The sequence below is a fragment of the Hemicordylus capensis genome, chromosome 5, assembly GCF_027244095.1.
Source record: "Hemicordylus capensis ecotype Gifberg chromosome 5, rHemCap1.1.pri, whole genome shotgun sequence".
In the NCBI taxonomy this organism is placed as follows: domain Eukaryota; kingdom Metazoa; phylum Chordata; class Lepidosauria; order Squamata; family Cordylidae; genus Hemicordylus; species Hemicordylus capensis.
The window spans coordinates 43,512,884-43,534,085 of NC_069661.1; the positions used below are offsets into that span (position 1 = coordinate 43,512,884).

Sequence of the window (21,202 nt, forward strand, 5' to 3'; positions counted from 1 at the left end):
TATCCTATATATCCCTACTAATTGTTTCTAACCATCTGGCAAAAGGTGGAACATCTCTAGAAACACAATGCTGAGCAACACAGAAAATAATGCCCTCGGAATAGGAAAGAAAATAATGCCCTCTGCTCTGAATACCTTGCTCATGCTAGAACAAGAGCCTTGTTTTTACAGCCTCCTTACAATCTTATCAGAAAATGCATGTGTGACGCACGAGCTTTTCCTCATGTCTTTCAGTTACATGTGCTGGACCACTACACAAGAAATCTCATACCAGACTGAGTAGATAAGATTGGGCTGTGTGTCTCCTGTCCATGGTTAGGACTTTAATGAGACCTCTAGTAAATGTACATAGGACTGCAGTCTTAACTCTAATTCCAATCCTTTCTGTTAGCGAAGACTTCACCTTGTTTAGTTACTGACGTAAAATGTGATGTGGTCTGCAACAGCTTTAGAAAGCAACGCTACTCTCAAAATGAGCTCCTCTCACCTGATTTAAAAAAAAACAAAATAAGTTTTTCACACCCAGCTTTTTGTTTGCATCTCCTCTGGAATGGAGGGGGTGCATTCACATATTTGCCAAATTTACCCCATAGTCCCATATTTTACCCTGTTCCATTGAGGGCCAAGCTACAAATGAGGGTGGCACACCCATGTCTTTAAACATGAAGATGGCAATGAATGTCTTTAAATTCAGGTTTGCCCCAATCATACACAAAGTAGTCACTGGGATGCAATTTAAAGCACAAAAGGGTTTGCAGCAAGGGTGCTGAAAAACCTTCCCCAGCTTTTCTCTCCACAGCCACTCCCTAGCCACTTTTCTTTCAGCTGGGCACACTTCTGGTACTGGAATCCAGCTTGGGCCAAAATGACTAGAGGTGGGGTTGCTGTTATGACCAAGGTCATCCCCGTTGGACAGGAGTTGAGGGACCAAAAAGGCCAGTCTCAGGCCTGTGTCCAAAATCGGAATTTTGTTAAAAGATTCCATGATGCCAGGCAGCTGGTGAACTCTGAGTGACCTGGTCAATTCTTGAGATACAGGCAAGATTGCCTGTCCTGTGTTACAACTGTGAATTGCCTTGGGAAAAGTAGGAGTAATCTTATCTTTCATGCAGCTTGCTGTGATTTGCTACAATTGTCACCAATGATTTCTTGTCTCACATATATTTATATGCAATCACTTTGGAATTATTTTAGAAATACACACTAAGTATATTTACACACACACATGTTATTTAGATTGGTATTTCTTATATTATTGATTGATTGATTGATTGATTGATTGATTGAATACATTTCTATACCACCCAAAACGCAAGTTCTCTGGGCGGTTTGTAAACAATAAAAAACAGCCAATAAAAGATTAAAACATTTCAACAATTAAAATTAAAAGTTAAAACTATTAAAACACAATTAACACACAATTAAAACAGTATCTAATTAAAAGCCTGCGTGAACAAATGCGTATAGGATTAGTGTTTCCCTTGACATGTTTTTGACTTGGCGCAGTGGGGAAATGACTTGATTAGCAAGCCAGAGGTTGCCGGTTCAAATCCCCGCTGGTATGTTTCCCAGACTATGGGAAAAACCTATATCGGGCAGCAGCGATATAGGAAAGATGCTGAAAGGCATCATCTCATACTGTGTGGAAGATGGCAATGGTAAACCCCTCCTGTATTCTACCAAACACAACCAAAGGGCTATCTGGTCACCAGGAGTCGACACCAACGACAGCACACTTTACTTTACCTTTAACACCTCTTTGAGGTTCCCTCTGATAGACAAGAGACTGTTCACAGCTTCTGCTGTGGGGCAAGAAAGCTAGGACTACTTCTGTCTGTTTCTATCTGCAAACCAGCATGTCTGCTTGAAGCCTGTCTGCTAGCATCGGACCTCAGCATCGGACATCGAAAGCGAAGACTGGACATAAACTTCAGCATCCGCCTACCATGTGCCCCCTTTGCATTTTAAGTCTCTCTCTCTCTCTCTCTCTCTCACACACACACACACACACACACACACACACACGCCCCTCCACAATGCATAACTGGAACAAATGAGTGTCTTTACAATACAGGTTTATCACCCCACAAGTAGTTTGGCCCCAAGATGAAAAAGGTCTAGAAACACAATTTGTTCTATGTATTTTGCCACAGAAATCAGGAGAAAAATATATTATCAACTAGCTGACCACACACAGAGCATCTGTGCTGTTGTGCACTGAGCCTGTGGCATCCCCCTGCAGCTCGCTCATCCGCCCTCCTCCCCACAGCTTCCCCCCCCCCTCAGCTCTCCCCATTGGGTGGGCCTGGGCCAAGCCATCCCGCTGCTGCCTCCCACCTCCTCCTACCAGCTGGTAGGGCTTTGCCCGCCGTCTGCCCACCTCCTCGCTGCTGCCATTATTTCTCCCCGCCACTGCCTCCTCTTCCTGGCCGGTGGGGCTTCGTCTGCCGTCCACCCACCTCTTTTGGCCAGAGGGGCTTCGCCTGCCAGCCCTCCACCTCTGCATTCTGACCACCGCCATTATTTTTCTCCGCTTCAGTGATGGAACTCCTGCACGCTCTAGAGCATCTGCACGTTAGTACTTGATTGCTCCCCTCACCTCAGAGATCTCTCCACCTTCACCTGAGCTGCACTCCTGCTCCTCCTCCATCCCGTTGCTTCCATCCCACTCACCCTTCTTGGTCGTGACTGCAGTATTGCTGCCAAGCTGCAGCCCCCTATCCCCAGAGACCTCCCCACCCTCACCCGAGCCCCGGTCCTGCTCCTCCCCCCAGGAGCAGCAGCAGTGGTTGACTGGGCCGTTCCTCTCTGCTACCACCACCATGGCGGCTCATTCCCCTCAGGCCGCTGGCAGGCCCAGGCCCATTCTTTGCCTGCCTGACAATGACCTCAGTAGCCCCAAACAGCAGCAGTGGTTGACTGGGGCCTTCCTTGCTGCTAGTTCTGCCATGACCGCTCATTCCCCTCAGGCTGCTGATAGGCTCAGGCCCGTCCCCTGCCCTTCCTTCTGTCTCTCTTCCCCCTCCCTTCTTTTTCTCTTTCTGTCTCCTCCACTTGCTCTTCCCCACTCTTTCTTCCCCTCCCTCCACGTTTTTTCTCTCCCTCCCTCCCTCCCTCTCTCCCTCCCTCTCTGAGTTAACAGATTTTGTTCATCTTGTTTCCTCATTTAATTCACACAAGAGCATCCTCCTTCTCCTGAAGGGGCTCTTTCCTCCCTCACGACCCATCTTTTTGCAGACCCCTGCCTGCTGTCCTTTTATATAGAGAGATTGCTCTCCTCTACAATCAAGAACATCTTCCGACCAGTAACAGTTGCATTCCAACTGACTTTAAACATCACAGGCTCCTCCTCCTTATCTGCACAGGGAATCCCCACTGCCCAATCACCACAGTGCCACAGGCTCCTCCTCCCTATCTGCATATGGAACCTCCACTGCCCAATCACCATGGTGCTTCTGCTCTCACAGGTGCCTCCTCCCTATCTGCATATGGAATCCCCACTGCCCAGTCAGGTGCTTCTGCTTGCAAACTCTGTCAGCCAGTCGCCTCCTTTCTACCACATCCCCACGCATGGCCCGTCTTGGAGAGCTAATAATATAGATGTTTGGCTTGCAGAATGGACAGAGTCGACACCTATTGCAGAACTTTCAAAATTGAATGGCAAAGCAGTTTTTAAAATAATGGAATAAGAACATTATCAATGCAATGTTTTAATCAGAAAGATTTTGGAAGGCCTTTAAAGTTTAAAGTGCTCTTCAACTGGAAAGTCAGTAGCAGATTTTTTCAGCACAGTTAAGATAATGCTATTAACTTTTCCATAGACTCTTTGCACAGAACATAAAAATGGAAAAGAAAATATTTTACTAGGTCAAAATGTATATGCAGACAAAATTTTAGAACATATTAACATACTCAAGTTTCAGAGTTTCTCATAATTTTACTCTCTGCTTCCCACTTTACAAAGTTATTTAATTTATGGGTCAGACTTTATGAAATTGCTTCCTTAAAAGATTTTTTTTCCATTGCTGCTATACCTTGAGCATGTTTTCATTAGCTAAAATTTTTGTGATACTAACATGCTTTTCCTATTATGGAGATGTATTCCAGTGTTCTTTGGGTTACATTTATCTTGAGATCTCTCTCTCTCTCTCTCTCTCTCTCTCTCTCTCTCTCTCTCTCTCTGGAACTATGGCAAGTTCTCTAATGACACAAACATAAAATATTAATGAATTCCAGATAGCTAGCCAGTTCTATGGGGGTTGGGTTTTTTGGTTTCATTTATTTTGATTCATGTGCTATAGAATAAGATAGTGTTCTATACCAAATGAATCAAAATAAATGAAGGCCAAAAAAAATCTATAAAACTGGCCAGTTTTTTTAAAAAAAACACTGTCCAGCTTTGGCAGCCAAGCTACAACTAATATTTTTTTCTGTTCAAATATATACCTCTTCCTCATTTATGTAGCCTGCAAATTTGAACATTTTCCAAAAAAAACAATCAAACGCCAAATACGATAAAACAGAAACAGGCAATTAATTCTACATACCCAGTAGAGTTTTAGACCTTGTATATATTACAGAGCCAAATTATATTATCCTAGCCTCATGGCTGTCCTGAAAATGCAGCCTTGTGTCTAGCCCCCACCCCCACCCACCCCCGCCGCCGCCCACATCTAGTAGACTTAGTATAGCCATGTCTCGACAGTCTGTGTTTTCCCTTTCCTGCTCCACTAGCGGCCACTGGTCAGGTGGGAAGGAATGACAATGGAATGTTGCAACACCCAGGACACGAGCAAGTTCTACTAGACATGTGTTTATTTAAAAGATGCAAAACAAAAATAAATAAAGTGTGGCAATTTAGAATACCAACAACGGAACAACCAAAGAGCACAAAAAGCAGCAAGGATAAACAGCACCGGAAAAGGTCAATATTAAATGCTGTTAAAAACTCAGGTTTACTGGACATACATAGTGTACTGTGGAATCTATAAGAAAGTAACAATGGTGATGGATGAACATGCCTAGGAGCTGTGCCTAGTTCATAACTGGGTGCTACCACAGAAAAGACTCTATACCTGGAAGCCATCTACTGATATTGAAATAATAATGGAAGCAATCCTTTATTATATCAATAACCTCCTATGGAGGTTTTGGGGAAGGTTAACAATTTGTTAAAAATCACCCACTTGCCAATTTCTTTTGTAGGTTGGGTGGTAGGTCGCACCCATCATGCCCTATAACCCAACCCACTTTGGTGTCCCTAGGAGCTACCCATGGGGAACAATGGGGTGTTTCAAGCTTCCCCATTGTTCCTTATGGATGGGAAAAGCTGCACTCACAGGGTGCACACAAGTTTTGCATTGCAATTTGCAATGCACTTTGCAACCCTGCCTTGAAAAACACTGCAGAAGCACACAGTAAAAGGGAATCTGTCCCTCCCAACACTGAACATATATTTCAAACACAGTCCAAAAATTGTCAAAAAAGAATCACTGACCCAGAATCCACTGCAGCCACAATGCCTCTGCTGCAGTAACTTCATAGGTACAAGTTGCTCTCTCACACATAATTATGACTCCTTACTTCCTAGCATTGCAACAGCTACCATAGCAGCACCCTTTGCAGAAAGCATAGCCATGAGCCCAACTAGAGCCAATTCAGTCACATTTTGACTGAGTACACCTTACAATGCAGATTGAAGAGTGGACCACAATAGGGAGTGAAGCACAAGTCTCATTGCCAGACATGGCACTCATCACAGCAATCACCAAGCAGCAATCACCATCATCACAGCAATCACAGAGAGACACACACAGACATACACCACTGTCCATTTCTCACAACAACACTATCTCACAAACAAAACAAACCACAAATCAAGGAAGGCAGGCACCCAAGTTCCACAATCTTTATCAATCCAAGATCCAGTAAAACCAGATAGATATAGCAGCAATAACACAGCATATTATACTCAGTGCTGAGAAAACTTCAAAATCAAACCTGATCTCCACTGCTGCAGTTTCTGATCCTTCCTCCTGATGTATCCTCTTCAAGAGAGGCACACTATAAGGGCTCTCTCTGCCTCCCAGTCCCTATACATTTTGAAATTCCCTCATTTCAAAATTCCCTTTAGGCTTCCTCCCTCCCTCCCCACAGCCCATGGGGGCACAGTTGCCCATGATAACACTTGTATGATAAGCAGCTAACCAAGAAACAAGGAGATCGCATGCCAATCAGAAACCAATCAGCAAGGGGAAAACAGGCCTCCAAAATGGCACTCTGTGGTGACTGGCTAGTACACACTTTCAATCAATCACAAGGGATTTAAACTTAGGAACCTCCTCTGGAGAGAATTCCTAAGGGAGGGGCTATGGAATGGAGTGAACAGGTGGCTATAACGTTCAGTTGGAGCTAACTGACATTCTCAGATAGGGCTGAAGGGGAGTTAGATAGGGCCGGACAGCTCAGAAAGATAGGGATGGTTGGGGCTAGAGAGAGGATCTCTGGTTAGGGTCTCTAGAGCAGGACTGAGAGTGGAATTGGGAAGTTAGTGGGTAAGTTGTACACACCTGGGAATACCTCTGCAAATCAAGCTTGAATATCACTTTGTGAATTCTGGGAGTGTATATTTTAATACACAGGTTATACAGCCAGGAGGTTGTGTCCCAGGAAAGGTGCTGAAAATCTAAAGAAGCTTGTTTTACCTTAACAGACACCTCAGCATCTTTACAGTAAAACCTTTGTTGACACACTGACACAATCTTATAGAAGTACAAGAGTTTTGAATACTGGATTGAGATATAAGAAGTGGTGTACCGACTAGCAAGTAAATACTAAGGTTGTTACTTTGTTCCAGAAACCATTACGCATATAACCCTATATTGTAGTGAATAGGAACCACTGAAGCTATTGTACAAGAATAGAGTTATTTTCTTTGGTTTAGAACTGTTTCAACTGTGTCCACTTCTCCCCAAGTTACTACTCAGGAACAATACCAAAGGTTTCCAATCTAATTTAATCCCAAATTAGGATTAAATTTGGTGGTGGTAGTGAACATATCTAAAAGGTATAAAAGGAAATAAAAGAATCACTAACGTATTTATTTATAAATAACAAATAAATAAACAAACATATTTATAAACAAGCCCTTTATTTGAAGGGCGTTCTGTTTCAAGCTCGGAATGGCTGTTTTGAGTTGAAACGTTTTGACTTTGAAACATTCTGCACATCCGTAGTTCAGACTGAGGAACCAAATCTAAGACAGCAGTTATGTAAAGCTAACCAGGCCTTCTACTGGCTTCCCTGGGCACTTGGTCCAGCGGGGCTGATGAGCTATGGCATCTCTGGCTATGATCTTGGTGGCACTGCAAGCCAATCACTCCATCTGCCTGGTGGTGCAGGGAATAAGGCACCTAAGCCCAATTCCCTAGTTCTTTACAACTCTCCTCTCCAATCTGGGGGCCAGAACAATCCAACCCCCTCACAGATGATCAGGCTCTAAAACAAAGAAAAGCTGGCTAACACTTTCATAGACATGGCGCTCAGACAGTGTGAGGACACTCATGGGGTTGAACAAGAAATGCATTTCCTAAATATCTCCTTTGAGGGTCAGACTGGGAGCGGCATTCCCCTTTCCAAAATGCACATGAGATAACAGTCTGAGTATCAGCCATTGTAAGAGATGCATGAGGGGAACACTCAGAAGCCTGCGCGTGGAGGAAAAGGGTGATTTTCAGTGGTACTTTATTTGTGGGAGGCACAGAGAGCTGCAGAGGGAAGGGGGAGGGCTGCAAAAAAACCACCCCTCTTCTCTCTGTGCAGGCAGCAGCATTCCTTTTACACAGCTCTTAGTCTGGATGTCAGTCTTTGTAAAAAGTACACATAGCAACCCATTGCTTCTTTTCTTTAGAAGTGAAGTGATAGGCAAAAAGGGTTTATCACTGGGAGCCAGACAGAGCTGTTCTGGAGTTGGTCTGCAGGCCTCCAGCTAGCAATCTAGTATAGATCAAAGCAACACGTAAGGATTAGGTATCAGGTATCTAAATGAACGCCTGCCATGGAGCCAAGAAACAGCATCCAACAAGCCAGGAAAATATGTATAGCCCCAAGCATTATCCCATGCAGAGACCTCTGGGAGAGACTCTACAGTCTTCCACACTGTGCAGCTGCCCAGATATTGACTGGGGCAGCCCATAAAGAGCAAATCTCTCCTATTCTGCTCAGTCTGCACTGGCTACTTGTGTGCTTCCAGGCTCAGTTCAAAGTAAAGTAAAGGTAAAGTGTGCCATCAAGTCAATTTTGAGCCCTGTGTGTGGTTTTCTTTTGGTCAAATACAGGAGGGGTATTACCTCCTCCCACACAGTATATGTGATGATGCCTGGTCCTTATTATTAAAACCCTAAATGGTTTCAGGACCTCAGTACTTGAAGGACTGCTTTCTCCCACATGCATCTTCATACATTTTAGTCGTCATCTGTGGCCCTGATTCAGGTGTCTTGAGCCATCTGAAGTTTGGTGAGCCTGCACAAGCAGCATTTTTGGTTGCAACAATAGCTTTCTAAAATTCCCTCCACATAGAAGCCAGGCCTCCCCATGGAGGCACAGCGTGGCCCCCACATTAGGCATATGACTGAAGCTTGACTGTTTAAGAAAGAAAGCCTTTGGTTCTTGCTAACTCTTGTTGGCCTTGCTGTAGATGGCATTTATTTGATTTTTATTATAATGCTGTTTTTATTGCTTTTATCTGAGTGTGCATGTTTGTGTGCATGTGCATACATATGTGTGTGCACACACACACTTTAGTAAAGCACCCTGGAACCTACAGGACAAAGAACGTATATAAGCTTTTGAAAATAAATCAATAAAAATACATCTAAAATAAATCTATTTTATCTAAACGTCACGAGCTTCTGAGGATTTCTGATTTTTGCTGCCTACAATAGAACAACCCCTGCTAACTGGGCAAAGAGGCACCTTTTACCGTGGTGATTCTCTTTATTTAGCAGGGAGAGAGTAACTGGCCCTATTCACCCCCAGCACAGTACCTCCAGTGACTGTTGCTGGTATCTATCTTGTGTTTGTTTTTTTTAGAATGTGAGCCCTTTGGGGACAGGGATCCATCTTATTTATTTATTATTTCTCTGTGTAAACCACCCTGAGCCATTTTTGGAAGGGCGGTATAGAAATTGAATTATTAATAATAATAATAATAATAATAATAATAATAATAATAATAATAATAATATAATTATTATACAACAATACCAAAAAGCAACATCCTACTGAACACATCCCACTTCTTTTCTGACCATGCTGCCCAGTTTTCCTGCTCATTTGAACATCCAGTTCCCCAGTATTTCTCCTATACTTGGGAACATCAACTAACAGGAATCCATCAGAATAAATTTTTCCATAGGTTGCATTGTTTACCATGTGCTGATGACTGGAGTCATCAAACAGTTCATCTTGGCACAACACATCTGGGATTGAGGTAATTTATTTTTATCTATTTACTGTATGAAGATATCCCACCTGCTGAATTCCAAAAGGAAATGCCCAAGGCAGCTAGCACATCTAAAACAATTAAAGATAATAAAATATACAGACTGTGCATAAGCAAAGTTGATTAGTTTGCACTGAACATTGTGAGAGGAGGTTATGATTCATTTATGAATGAATTTGCTTTTAAGTAATCAAAATGGTGAGAAAACAGCAAAATTGTAGAACTGCTTGTAAAGCAGCAGCAGTAGAATATATTATGCACTTATTCTGCAAAGCATGCAAAGACAAGCAGTAAGGAGGAACACTGTAGCTACACTATTCTCTCATAATCACACTGAAAATGGGCTGTTTTAAAAAAGATCTTCTTTGCTTCAAACGCACACACACACCAATAAAAAGCTCAGTTGTCACACCAAAACTCAACATATGCAAAAAGAGAGTGAGGGGGGTATGGGAATATGGTCGTGTGAGAAAATGAAGATGAGGCAAGGCAAATGACTTCTGTAAACAACACAAATCAAAATGACACAAAACATAATCAGGATATCCTACAGTTCATACACTGACTTGCTAAACAACAGATTTATTAACCACTACAATGTGGAAACAGCAATTTAGGGTGTTTTGTACAAACTTTAGAATTGGTTAAAAATGAAGAAAAATTAGTTGGCTTGTGGTCTGTGAGATGAAAGACATGAAATGGCTGTGTCGCTGATAACCAACCCACTAGTTCTGCCAGAAAAACAGACCAGACCACCACGTTGAGTATGTGTGCCTTTTTAGTTCCAAATTAATTGGGGGGGAGGGGTATTTCCAGGGGAGGGTAATCAGGAGGGGTATTTTGACTGACATTTGTTCAATGTCCATATTGTCTTTCATTAGAACTGCCATGGGCCAGTTTGATGATAGACACACCAGCCCATCCTAATTGCATGGGCACTCGCCTCTCTATCCCACACTAATTGCATGATAGAATGGTTTGTCTAAACCTTCAACCATGTGATTAAGCTGCAGGGAGACAATATGCAGGATGGGAATGGAGGGAACCAGGTATACCTACACTTCTTCCCCACACAATTAGGACAGGCTGGTGGACATATTGTCTAAACCAGTCCCATCAGCCCTTTGCAAACTCCTCAGGCACTAGAAAGAAAATGTTTGCTAGACAATGCAAGGCTGACTGGGTGAGAACCCAGAAGTTCAAGGTAACAGTTGAAATTTTAGGCTTCAATTCTGCATGATGTTATACACAAGAAAATCCTATTCAAAAATATAGAGACTGACATGCACGTGGTTGAGTGGAGATCTAGATTATCATCAGAAGTAGGGATGTTGATAGAACAGCTGATCATTTTTCCTGTGATTTCAGACTGAATTAGTGTCTCTGCCTCATGCACATATTACTGAAGTTGGAATCTTGTATCAGAAATGCACTGAAATTTACTACAATTTGGAACAGGACAAAATAAGGCATTAAATTAATGTGCAAATTACAGGTGGCCCTCATTATTCGCAGGGGTTGCGCTCTCGCCTATAGGCACCAATACGGAAACAGCGAATAATGAAACCTTGAATCAATGGGAATTGGGGGTGGTTTAGATTCCTTGAGCTTAAATAAGGTACAAAAAAGCAGAAATAGAGGGGGTAAAACATAGTACCTTGCTCCCCAGGCCTCCAGAAAGGCTCTCCAAACCCTTAAATCCTTCGCAAATCCCTTAAATCCTCTAAGGACACAATCTAGTGTTATTAAAATCAATAGTTATTGAATGGCATGCTTAGCAACACATTGGATTGCACTCTAGGTTATATGTCCAAGGGAGCTTTGGCTTTCATTTCTTAAACAGCAAACATGCTGCACTGCAATCTTCTTATGGGGGCGAAAAATTCAAGCCCTCCTCCAACTTGGGAGATTGGAGCCTGCCCAAAGCCAATCAATTTAAATTACTAAAGCATCATTAGAGTTGGGAATTATCTGTACGTCCAAGGATTGTATCCGAGTGCAGTTTAAGATTTGATCTGATTTTTCCCATAGCCCTTCCCATCATAATTTTTTCATCTCATTTCTCATAAACTGTTTTAATTTGAATATTATTTGTTTTCGCATTAGGAGTAACGGAGCTATTAACAAAGAAATGTTTATAGATGTTGGTTACATTTACGAGTGTCAAAGAATATAGAGCAGTGGTTCCCAACCTGGGGGCCTCCAGATGTTGCTGAACTACAATTCCCATCAGCCCCAACTACAATTTATTGTGAGAATTGTAGTTCAGCAACATCTGGAGGCCCCCAAGTTGGGAACCACTGATACAGAGCATTGATATGATGAACTAAAACTCCTTTAAACCAATCTACAACTAATAACTAGCTGAGTGCAAATGGAAGTTTATATTCTGCTGAAAAACAATACTAATAAAAATTAATGCATACCAAGTAAAATGAAAGTATAGCCCTTATCTTCATACAGTAAACAGTCAGCATTTTAAAGTATGAATAAACATAAGGACTGGTACACAGACCTTATCTAATAATCTATGGTAACCTGATAATGCGTTTAAAAACTATTAAGAACTTTTCTTACTTGTAGCCAAGTTGTCGACATACCACAGCTGCATCCTTATCAGACCATCCATCATCACAAATTGTCCCCCACTGGCTATTGATAAAGATCTCCACGCGTCCCTCTTTCTTATTCTCACCATCCATCAATCTGATAGGAGGCCCTGGGAATAAGTTACAGCTGTTAACACACAACAGTAGGAGCAAGAGCTAGTATCCTAGCTAATTTTTATCACATTCAAGGAAAGCTGTCATTTGGGCTCAGTTTCAGCAATCATTCCAAATGGTGAAAGCTATCAAAACGTTTAGCTTGAATAAATCTTTAGCTTGTGTATTAGTGACAACCTCCCAGGAGAGAGAACTCATACCATCAGCTTCTGAAGGGACCAGCACTGGGCTAAGAGAACTGTTGGAGCTGTTTCTCTCCCACCTCCCCAGGGGCTCCAGGTTGTGGGGTAGTGGGAGGGGGGGGAAAGACTCCCAGTTAAAGAAGCTCCTAGCTCCCATAGAGACTAGTACTGACACAAGACTATTATTTTTATTTTTATTCAATTTCTATAACGCCCTTCCAAAACTGGCTCAGGGCAGTTTACAAAGAGAAATAATAAACAAACAAACAAACAAAGATGGCTCCCTGTCCCCAAAGGGCTCACAATCTAAAAAGAAATGTAAGATATACACCAGCAACAATCACTGGAGGTGGATAGGGCCAGTTACTCTCCCCCTGATAAATAGAATCACCACGTTAAAAGGTGCCTCTTTACCAAGTTAGCAGGGGCAGCTAACTTTACCAAGTCAGCAGCAGTTATTTTGTTGTTGATTTAGTATTTTAAGATGGTAAAATACCTTGAAAGTCTTGACAGAAAAGTGGCATACAGATGCAGTAAATAAACAAAGATATAATGAAGAGATTATATATCTGCACTCAAAGATGAAGTGAATGCCCTCCCCAAAATCCATAGAGAAATTTCCTCTCTTCGCTAGGGATGTGCATGGAACCAGCTGGCCCAGTTAGGTTCCGCACCCCTCTACCCCACCCCCGGTTCAGTCCGAGTGGGGTTCGCAAAATTATTGGGGGGGATTACCTTTTAGCCCCTTTGGGGTGCTTCATCTAGGCCGTGGGGGGTGGGTTCCGCGAAGGTTCCCCCTCCCCCCGCCGGTCTCCCTCATCACCGCTGCGGCCCATTTGGCCACTTTATTAGGCCCATTTGGGCCTCCACAGACTCACGCAGTGGCCATTTTGGACACTGCTGTGCATGCGCAAATGGCCTCTGAGAGGCCTGGCATGGCCTAGGGCCTTGCAGAGGCCATTTGCACATGTGTGGCAGCCATTTTTTAAAAAAAAAATTTAAAAAATGGCCTCCAACACAAAAATGGCCACTGCATATACGCAAATGGCTTCTGCAAGGCCCTAGTCCATGCCAGGCCTCACAGAGGCTATTTGCACATGCGCAGTGGTGTCCAAAATGGCCTCTGCGCGCGTCTACGGAGGCCCAAATGGGCCTAATAAAGTGGCCAACCGGGCCATGGCGGTGATGAGGGAGGCTGGCGAGGGGAGAGGGACCTTCACGGACACCACCCCCGTGGCCTAGATGAAGCCCTCCCGAATGGGCTAAAAGGTTAAAAAAAATTATGATTATTTTTTAAAAAGTTTGCGAACACAGCAGGGGGTTCAGTTCCATTTCCAGACAGACTGTGTGTGTGGGGTGTGTGTTCCGTTCAACCCTGAACCATCGAACCCCCAAAACCAAAACCACCTTCTAATTCCAAACTTGTTTCAGATGTGGGAGAGGGAAATAGATTTTCTCAGTGACTTCTGAGTCTGGGGTACTTGGGGCTTGCAGATTTACAAAATATGAATATACACCTATATATAACACCTATACATGAAATATGAATGTACACCTATACACCTTGATCCAGCTAAGACGACAAAACACAAAATGTTATCATTTGCTAGATCAGGAACTCGAGGGACAAGTTTGATGCACCCCTCAGAATGTGCTGCTGGTGCCAACTGAAGTGTACTGGAACACTTCTGGTAGGATATACATTCAACAGCACATCACCATTCCATTTCTCTGCAACTATTCATGCATAAATTCCTTTCTGAAATATGTCTGGGGTGTAAATGTAATGCTCACAGATCCCAAAACATGAAGTTCCATTAAAGTTTGTACACTAGAAATGAAATTTCACATGTAGAGTCCTTAAATTTAATTTTAGAGGTTAGTGGTTTTAGATGATAAAAACAAATTTAGAGAACCTGAAATCTGCAATATAAATTGTGCTGCCACTTACCTTATATTTTCTCAGACAGGTTAAGGTTGCTTGATTTCAGATTCGAGATATATCCATTATACTTCTACTACTGTTCTCTAAATTAGTTTGAAATCACGAGTTCACATATTTTGCTTCCCACAAATACAACTCAAGAATTATAACCAACTAGTTTAACCCATGCAGAGTACCTGTACTTGATTGCTTCTCTCACCTCCGCCATAGCCCCCTTACCTCCAAGATCTCCCCACCCTCACGTGAGCCGTGCTCCTCCTCCTCCATCTCCATCCCGTTGCTTCCATTCCCCTCACCCCTCATGGTCATGGCTGCAGCGTTGCCAATGCCAATTGGCCAAGCTGCAGCCCCCTAAGCCCAGAGACCTCCCCACCTTCACCCCACTCCTGTTCCTCCCCACAGGAGCAACAGCAGAGGTTGACTGGGCCCTTCCACACTGCCACTGCCATGGCCACTAAATCACCTCAGGATGCTGACAGGCCCAGGCCCGTCCCTTGCCTGCCTGCCTCCCTCCACCAATGGCCTTGGTAACCCCAAGCAGCAGCAGCAGTTGACCCCACTCATTGCCCTCAGGGCACTGATAGGCCCAGGCCCATCCCTATCCCTTGCCCTTCCTTCTCTCTTCCCCTCCCTTTCTTTCTAACTTTCTCTCTCCTCCGCTCGCTCTTCCCTTCTGTCTTTCTTCCCCTCCCTTCTCTCCCCCCTCACTTTCCTGATAACAGATCTTGTTCATCTTGTTTCCTCATCTAATTCACACAGTGGCACTGGCAGCCTATTGCTCCTGAAGGAGCTCTTTCCTCCCTCAAGACCCCTCTCTTCACAGACCCCTGCCCACTATCCTTTCATTCATATTCAGATAGATAGATAGATAGATAGATAGATAGATAGATAGATAGACAGATAGACACACTTCTCTACAATCAAGCACATCTTCCGACCAGTAACAGTTGCATTCCAACTGACCTTAACCATCAAAGCTCCCAATCTGCATGTGGAATCCCCACTGCCCAATCACTACAGTGCTTCTGCTCTGTTACCTCCAACTGGTAAAGTACTGGGTGGGCAGGGCTTGCCAAGTACATTCTTAACCTACTTTCCAGTAGGCTTATAAAAACACCCAGCATTGTCTGTGTGTGTGGGTACAGTTGTAGGGACACATAGAGACACCTCAATGGCATAGTTTGTGATGATGTTACCTACCCTGATACAAGATGGCAGACATGTAAACTTCTGAAGCACAAGTGGGCTAACTTGTGAACCGCATAACCTATTTGAACCAAAATTGCTACAGTTGTAGGGACAAACAGGGATGCCCAAGTGGTGTGTGATGATGTACCCACTCCAATTCAAAATGGTGTTCACATGCACATCTGAGGTGCAAGCAGGCTAATTTGTGGACTGTCTAACCAATTTAAACCAAAATAGATACAGTTGCAGTGAGTGACACACAGGGACACCTCAATGACACCGCTTGTGATGATGTCATCTACCCCATCCAAGATGGCAGATGCATGAATGTTTGAGGTGCAAGTGGGCTAACTTGTGAACTGTCTAACTGATTTGAACCAAATTAGGTACAGTTGAACTGAGTGAAACACAGGGACACCTCAATCGTGTAGTTTGTGATGATGTCATCCACCCCGATTCAAGAAGGCGGACACATGAACATTTGAGGCACAAGAGATCTATCTTGTGGACCTCTATTTGCACCAAATTTAGTCCAGATGTAGAGATAGTGAAAGGAAAGTAGGCTGATTAGTTCTTACTAGAACAACTTGTTTATATATAGATTGCTGAGCAGTTACACCTAATAGCAGTCAAGCAGATTCTAGATGTTTTTTTTTTTAAAGAATCTATCCACTTCAGACTGCCTAGTTGGTCTTATATACACTGTTGCTTCACACTTTATGAGAGATAAACACATGGGATAGTGTCTAAGGTACTACTGTTGGGATAATGTTCTCCCAGTGAAAGCTCTGCAGAAAGCCACTGCTGGGGGTCAGAAGACACTGAGCAATGGCATGGGGTGTAGCATGGCAACTGCAGGGGGTCAGGGGGAAATCCACTAGTGGTTCCACCAGCAGTTTTCAGGTATCCTTCCTTCCCCCTGCAATTCCCTGCACAACTTCATATGCCATTGCCAAATGTCCCCCAACACTCAGCAATGGCTTTTTTGGGACACAGGAAGCTTCAGAAGGGAGAAGGGTGTAGGGTAGGTGTCTTGAACTGGCTCACACTATGCCAGTGGTACATTCTACCCATGGTTTTAAAAACATGTACCTGTAGCATGAAACCCTAGCTTGACTGGTACCCTAGCTCATAAACACATCCTTTTAAAAATGCATCACTGCTTCTCACCCTCCCAGAGGTTCCAGGTTTAGCATGTATATCACAAGAACACACTAGGGGCCTTTAGACCCTGACACAAGAGATCATATTCAAATTGTGCATCCTATTTCATCACAGTGACACTTGATTGCAAGCCACAATGCATAGGTTAGCCATTACAGATGCTGAATTGGAAAATCCTGCCTCAATGGAAAATGTTGGACTACGAGCCAAGTCACATGAGTAGCAGTCTTACATGACGTATCCATTCCTGGGCAGTACCATTTCACGTTTGAATTCCCCCCTTAAACAAAACAAAACAAAATCTCCATGCACATCCAAAACAGCTTAGGGCACATCCAAAACAGCACTTTCTGCCAGAACTTTTAGTTTTAGATGCGCAGGACATTTTCAGGATGGAGAAGGGCATTCAAATGTGCCATATTCTATGTACAGTCTTCTGCTGTGATGTAGACTGCACCATGTGATTACTCTATTCATGTGTTCTGTCTCTCACTGACCTTCAGGTGCCTTCCAGTCCTATGATTGTGTTTAGTTGCTTCATTTTGCAGACAGTTTTCCAATACATATGCTTTGGACACTCCCCTCTTTGAAGTTTTTCAACATCATCATTAAATTTTGATTCAGTGAAGGATAATTGAAAACTGGGACCGGCTCAATTACACTTTAATCTTCTCTCAGGAACAGCGTGGCAGACGGCCAGCTCCCAAAGGCCTTTATGGCCAAAGTTTGCTCATCACCATTCAATGAGCTCAGTGCATCTGAGCTCACTGAAACTCAGTCAATACATTTTCCTCTGACCTTACATTTCCTCAAAGGTTTAGAAGTACAGTTTATACTATTTAGCAGTAGTATCAACTGCTAAAAGTTTAGCCATAAAGTATGAAACGGCCCCATAACTGCTTACACATTACATTTTTGACACACTTTAGCAGATCAACAAAAAAAATTGCTCAGCATAGCAAAATGAAACAAACACAAGACATATTATCTTTATTATCAAGCTTATTTAAAAGGTGATTTCTTAGAACTGATTTTTAAAACCATTTTAGCAAATCAAGGATGTAACATATATACCTCAGACTGGCCTGAGCTCATGCTAAAATGATTATATGACTGCTTACTTACCTGCACAGTTTGCAGGCCAACTTCATTTGACACACTTATGCAAGGGGGCTTTTAACAATAGTTCATAGTCTGAGCTGTAAACTGGTCTGCGCTGCTTCACTTTAAGATCGGATGTGCTCACTGCACATTCGTGATGCACTAAAACATTCATGTAAATTGGCACTCATTAAGAAGCAACACTGCACATATTAAACCCTACTGATGGAAGGGATGGTTGTTCACTGTTGGAGATGAACAACAGATTAGACAGACTCTTGGTCTGGTCCACCAAAAGCATTTTTATGCTCTGATGAATGACTACAAGAGCAAAGCTTTAATGCTATTTTTTAATTTTGCCACATTTTTCTTTAGTTGAGCTACTGTTTTTAGAACCTCTCTGGAATTTTACAGAACCTGTCAGCCATATAGCTTCCAAGATTCAGTGCAGCCAAAAAATTACAATAAATATCAAGAGTTTAATCACTGCAATTTACATTTAATTCACTTGGCCAATACAGGAGCTTTTCCCAACCTCTTTGAAATGAACAGAGGTTAGGCTGCACACAAAAAGTGTCTCCGTTTTCACCCTGCTGTTCACATTATCTAGAAATGCCTATTCTGCAACGATGTAATTTCAGTGTAAACGTTTTTCATATTACCTGGATAGCAAAACAGGATATTAGCTATAAATGTGTGCAGATTTTATTGCCAACCAACTTGTTACTTCTTGGAAGGTTTGTTCACAACCAAGAAATTAATACAGATCCCAGGTACCCACAGGGAATAAGTGAATTTTACCATATGGATGCATTTAACCATACTGGACCTCTTCCAACTCAGATTAGATTTCATTGTATCGTAAGCACAGCAGATGGTTTGTGTCTATATGAATAGGCATCATGATATGAATTCCTGTTATTTGGGTCTCAGAATTCTAATTTGTAGGAAACACTTTGTCTCACCCACGCAGAAATACCATTTGCCTGGTTTTGTTCGGGAAACAAAACCTTAGGGATATTGGGAAGTTGAAAAAGATAGCATGATGGAAAAAGAGAAAGTAGGAACATAGAAGTAAAATAATTTTGACAAAATATACATTATTTCACGTTGGAGTGAAAATCTAATTTAATAACAGTATAATTTTTTTTCAGTTCTACAATGTACTTTGAGCGGGGGACGGGGGAAACACTATTTTATTTAACAGTATGCCTCAGTTTTCACTGCTGGTTTGATACTAAGTGTGGTAAAGTAGAGTCTTGTTAGGCTGAAAAGCAACTCCTAAATAAATTACAAATTATATTGCCTGAATTTCATTGCCAAATACTTTGCATATCCCATTGAAATACTGCTCTATAATTATTATCACCATTTCCTATCCCAGAGATAGCACTTGTTTATTTAAGAACTAAGAAACAGGGTTTAGGAACATATGAAGCTGTTTTATACCAAGTCAGACCATTGGTCCATCTAGCTCAGTATTATCTACATGAAGGGCAGTAGCTCTCTGCTTCAGGCAGGAGTTTTTCCCAGCTCTAACTAGAGAAGCCAGGGATCGAACCTACAGCCTTCTGCATGCAAAGCAAATGCTCTACCACTGAGCTATGGATAAAGGAGGGTATTCATTTTCATTATTGCAGATTAAGCAGCCAGGTTCCTTTGGACACCTGCAGTTGGCTCTCGAGCAATGGTGGAAAGTTGTTCCCCAGGTTAGGATTTTCGATCATGAAAGTCTTTCTTTAAAAAAAAAAAAAAAACCCTTTGAGAAGAACAGCAACATACAAAGGATGTATACATATTGAGTATGCTGCAAATTCAGTTCATCATTACTATCCTATTGAGGGTGGAAATATCCCTAAAGTAGAAAACTGTTCTAGTTCTACCACTAAGAAATTCCTCAATATAAACATACCGTTTCCCCAAAAGTAAGACCTACCCCGAAAGTAAGACCTAGCAGTAATTTCTGATGTACCGCTAATTCTAAACATTATCTTACAACCTAAACATTAGAGTGTGAGCCCTCTGAGGACAGAGAGCCATCTTACTTACTTACTTATTATTTCTCTATGTAAACTGCTTTGGAAACTTTTTCTGAAAAGCATTATATAAATGCTATTGTAGTAGAAGTCGACATCCTGACTAAATTATTCTTACACAACAGAAGTCCTACTGAAATCAAGCAGGTCTTTAGAGTATCTCCTAAGTAGTAATACTGAGTAACTTAAGGCCCATTCACACGTTATGTTCAACATTCGTACGATGAGTGTACAGTGAACACAGGTACAGATCTGTATACAGGTACAGTCATTCACATATTATGCTGAATACAGGTACAGAAGTACACTTCCTATCTGTACCATGCATTTGAAGGGCCAGTATCCAGGTCCACTTTTAAGATGAATACAGGTACAGTCATTCACATAAACACAAGTATGAGTGTGCAGACATCTGTACACTCGTACAGCATAATGTCTGAATAGGCTTTAGTCTAGATGTCAACCAGTGTTTTTATACAAGATCAAATATTCACCTACTTCATAATCTTCTCTTCACAGAAAGTCTATAGTGACCAGTTAAACAAAAAATCAAGCCACAGAAATATGTTTTTGTAACCACAGTTAGTCAGCTAAGTGGCACATTCCCTACTTTACAGCCCTTTACAGCAATTCTTCACTTTGTTTTGAGGTATTTGTGGGTAGTTCCTTTATGGGGTATAACAATTTATTACATCTCAGTTTTATCAGATTAAACGTCAATATTCCTAACCTTGCAGGAACATCAGTTACATAAGATATTATTTTAATCAATGTCAGTTTATCTTCCATTTGTTTTAAATGCTGTTTGCTCCTATATAGAACAGAAATTGCCTTGTACCTCTGTTGTGCTCTCTTATTTCTTTCAAAATGTAACAATCTTAAGCTTTTAAAAAATGTGTGCCAATTAGCATATTTATTCATGCTCTTGCCCATCTCAAAAGGTCATCCCATTTCTTCCTCAGATTTATTTTAAACAATTATCAAGATCAGAATTTAAGACTGCCTAGGTCCACAGTCAATATATTTATTAAAGGATCTGTAAACCTCCCTTCTACCCATATGAACACTCAGGAAGGTTAACAACAATAAAAGATCCTTTGGTATATTGTGGAGTTTTAACATGTCTGATAGCTTGCTTTAGCTTGAACATACTGAAGGAAAGGAAATATACCATTGAGGTCAGATGGAAAAACGCTTGGGCAGTTTTAAAAGTTGTGCAGCTACTGTTTGCAACAGCAAAGCACTTGTTCCACACCCTCCTATCTAATACCAGATTAAAGTCTGCCAGTCTCACAGAGGCTGTGACGACGACAAAATGTGCTCTCACCCAGGGGTATGGGCATATCCCCATTCATTTCAAA

General features: G+C 42.1%; 1 protein-coding gene across 2 annotated transcripts in view; it reads right to left on the reverse strand.

Annotated features, from left to right (window-relative positions):
• PRSS12 (serine protease 12) overlaps window positions 1–21,202 on the reverse strand; it is a 93,564-nt gene that overhangs the window by 25,132 nt on the left and 47,230 nt on the right. For both annotated transcript variants that reach the window (XM_053255037.1, XM_053255038.1), the window contains exon 8: window positions 12,080–12,221. In XM_053255037.1, the coding sequence (XP_053111012.1) occupies window positions 12,080–12,221 (142 nt within the window). The remainder of the gene's footprint in view (window positions 1–12,079; window positions 12,222–21,202) is intronic.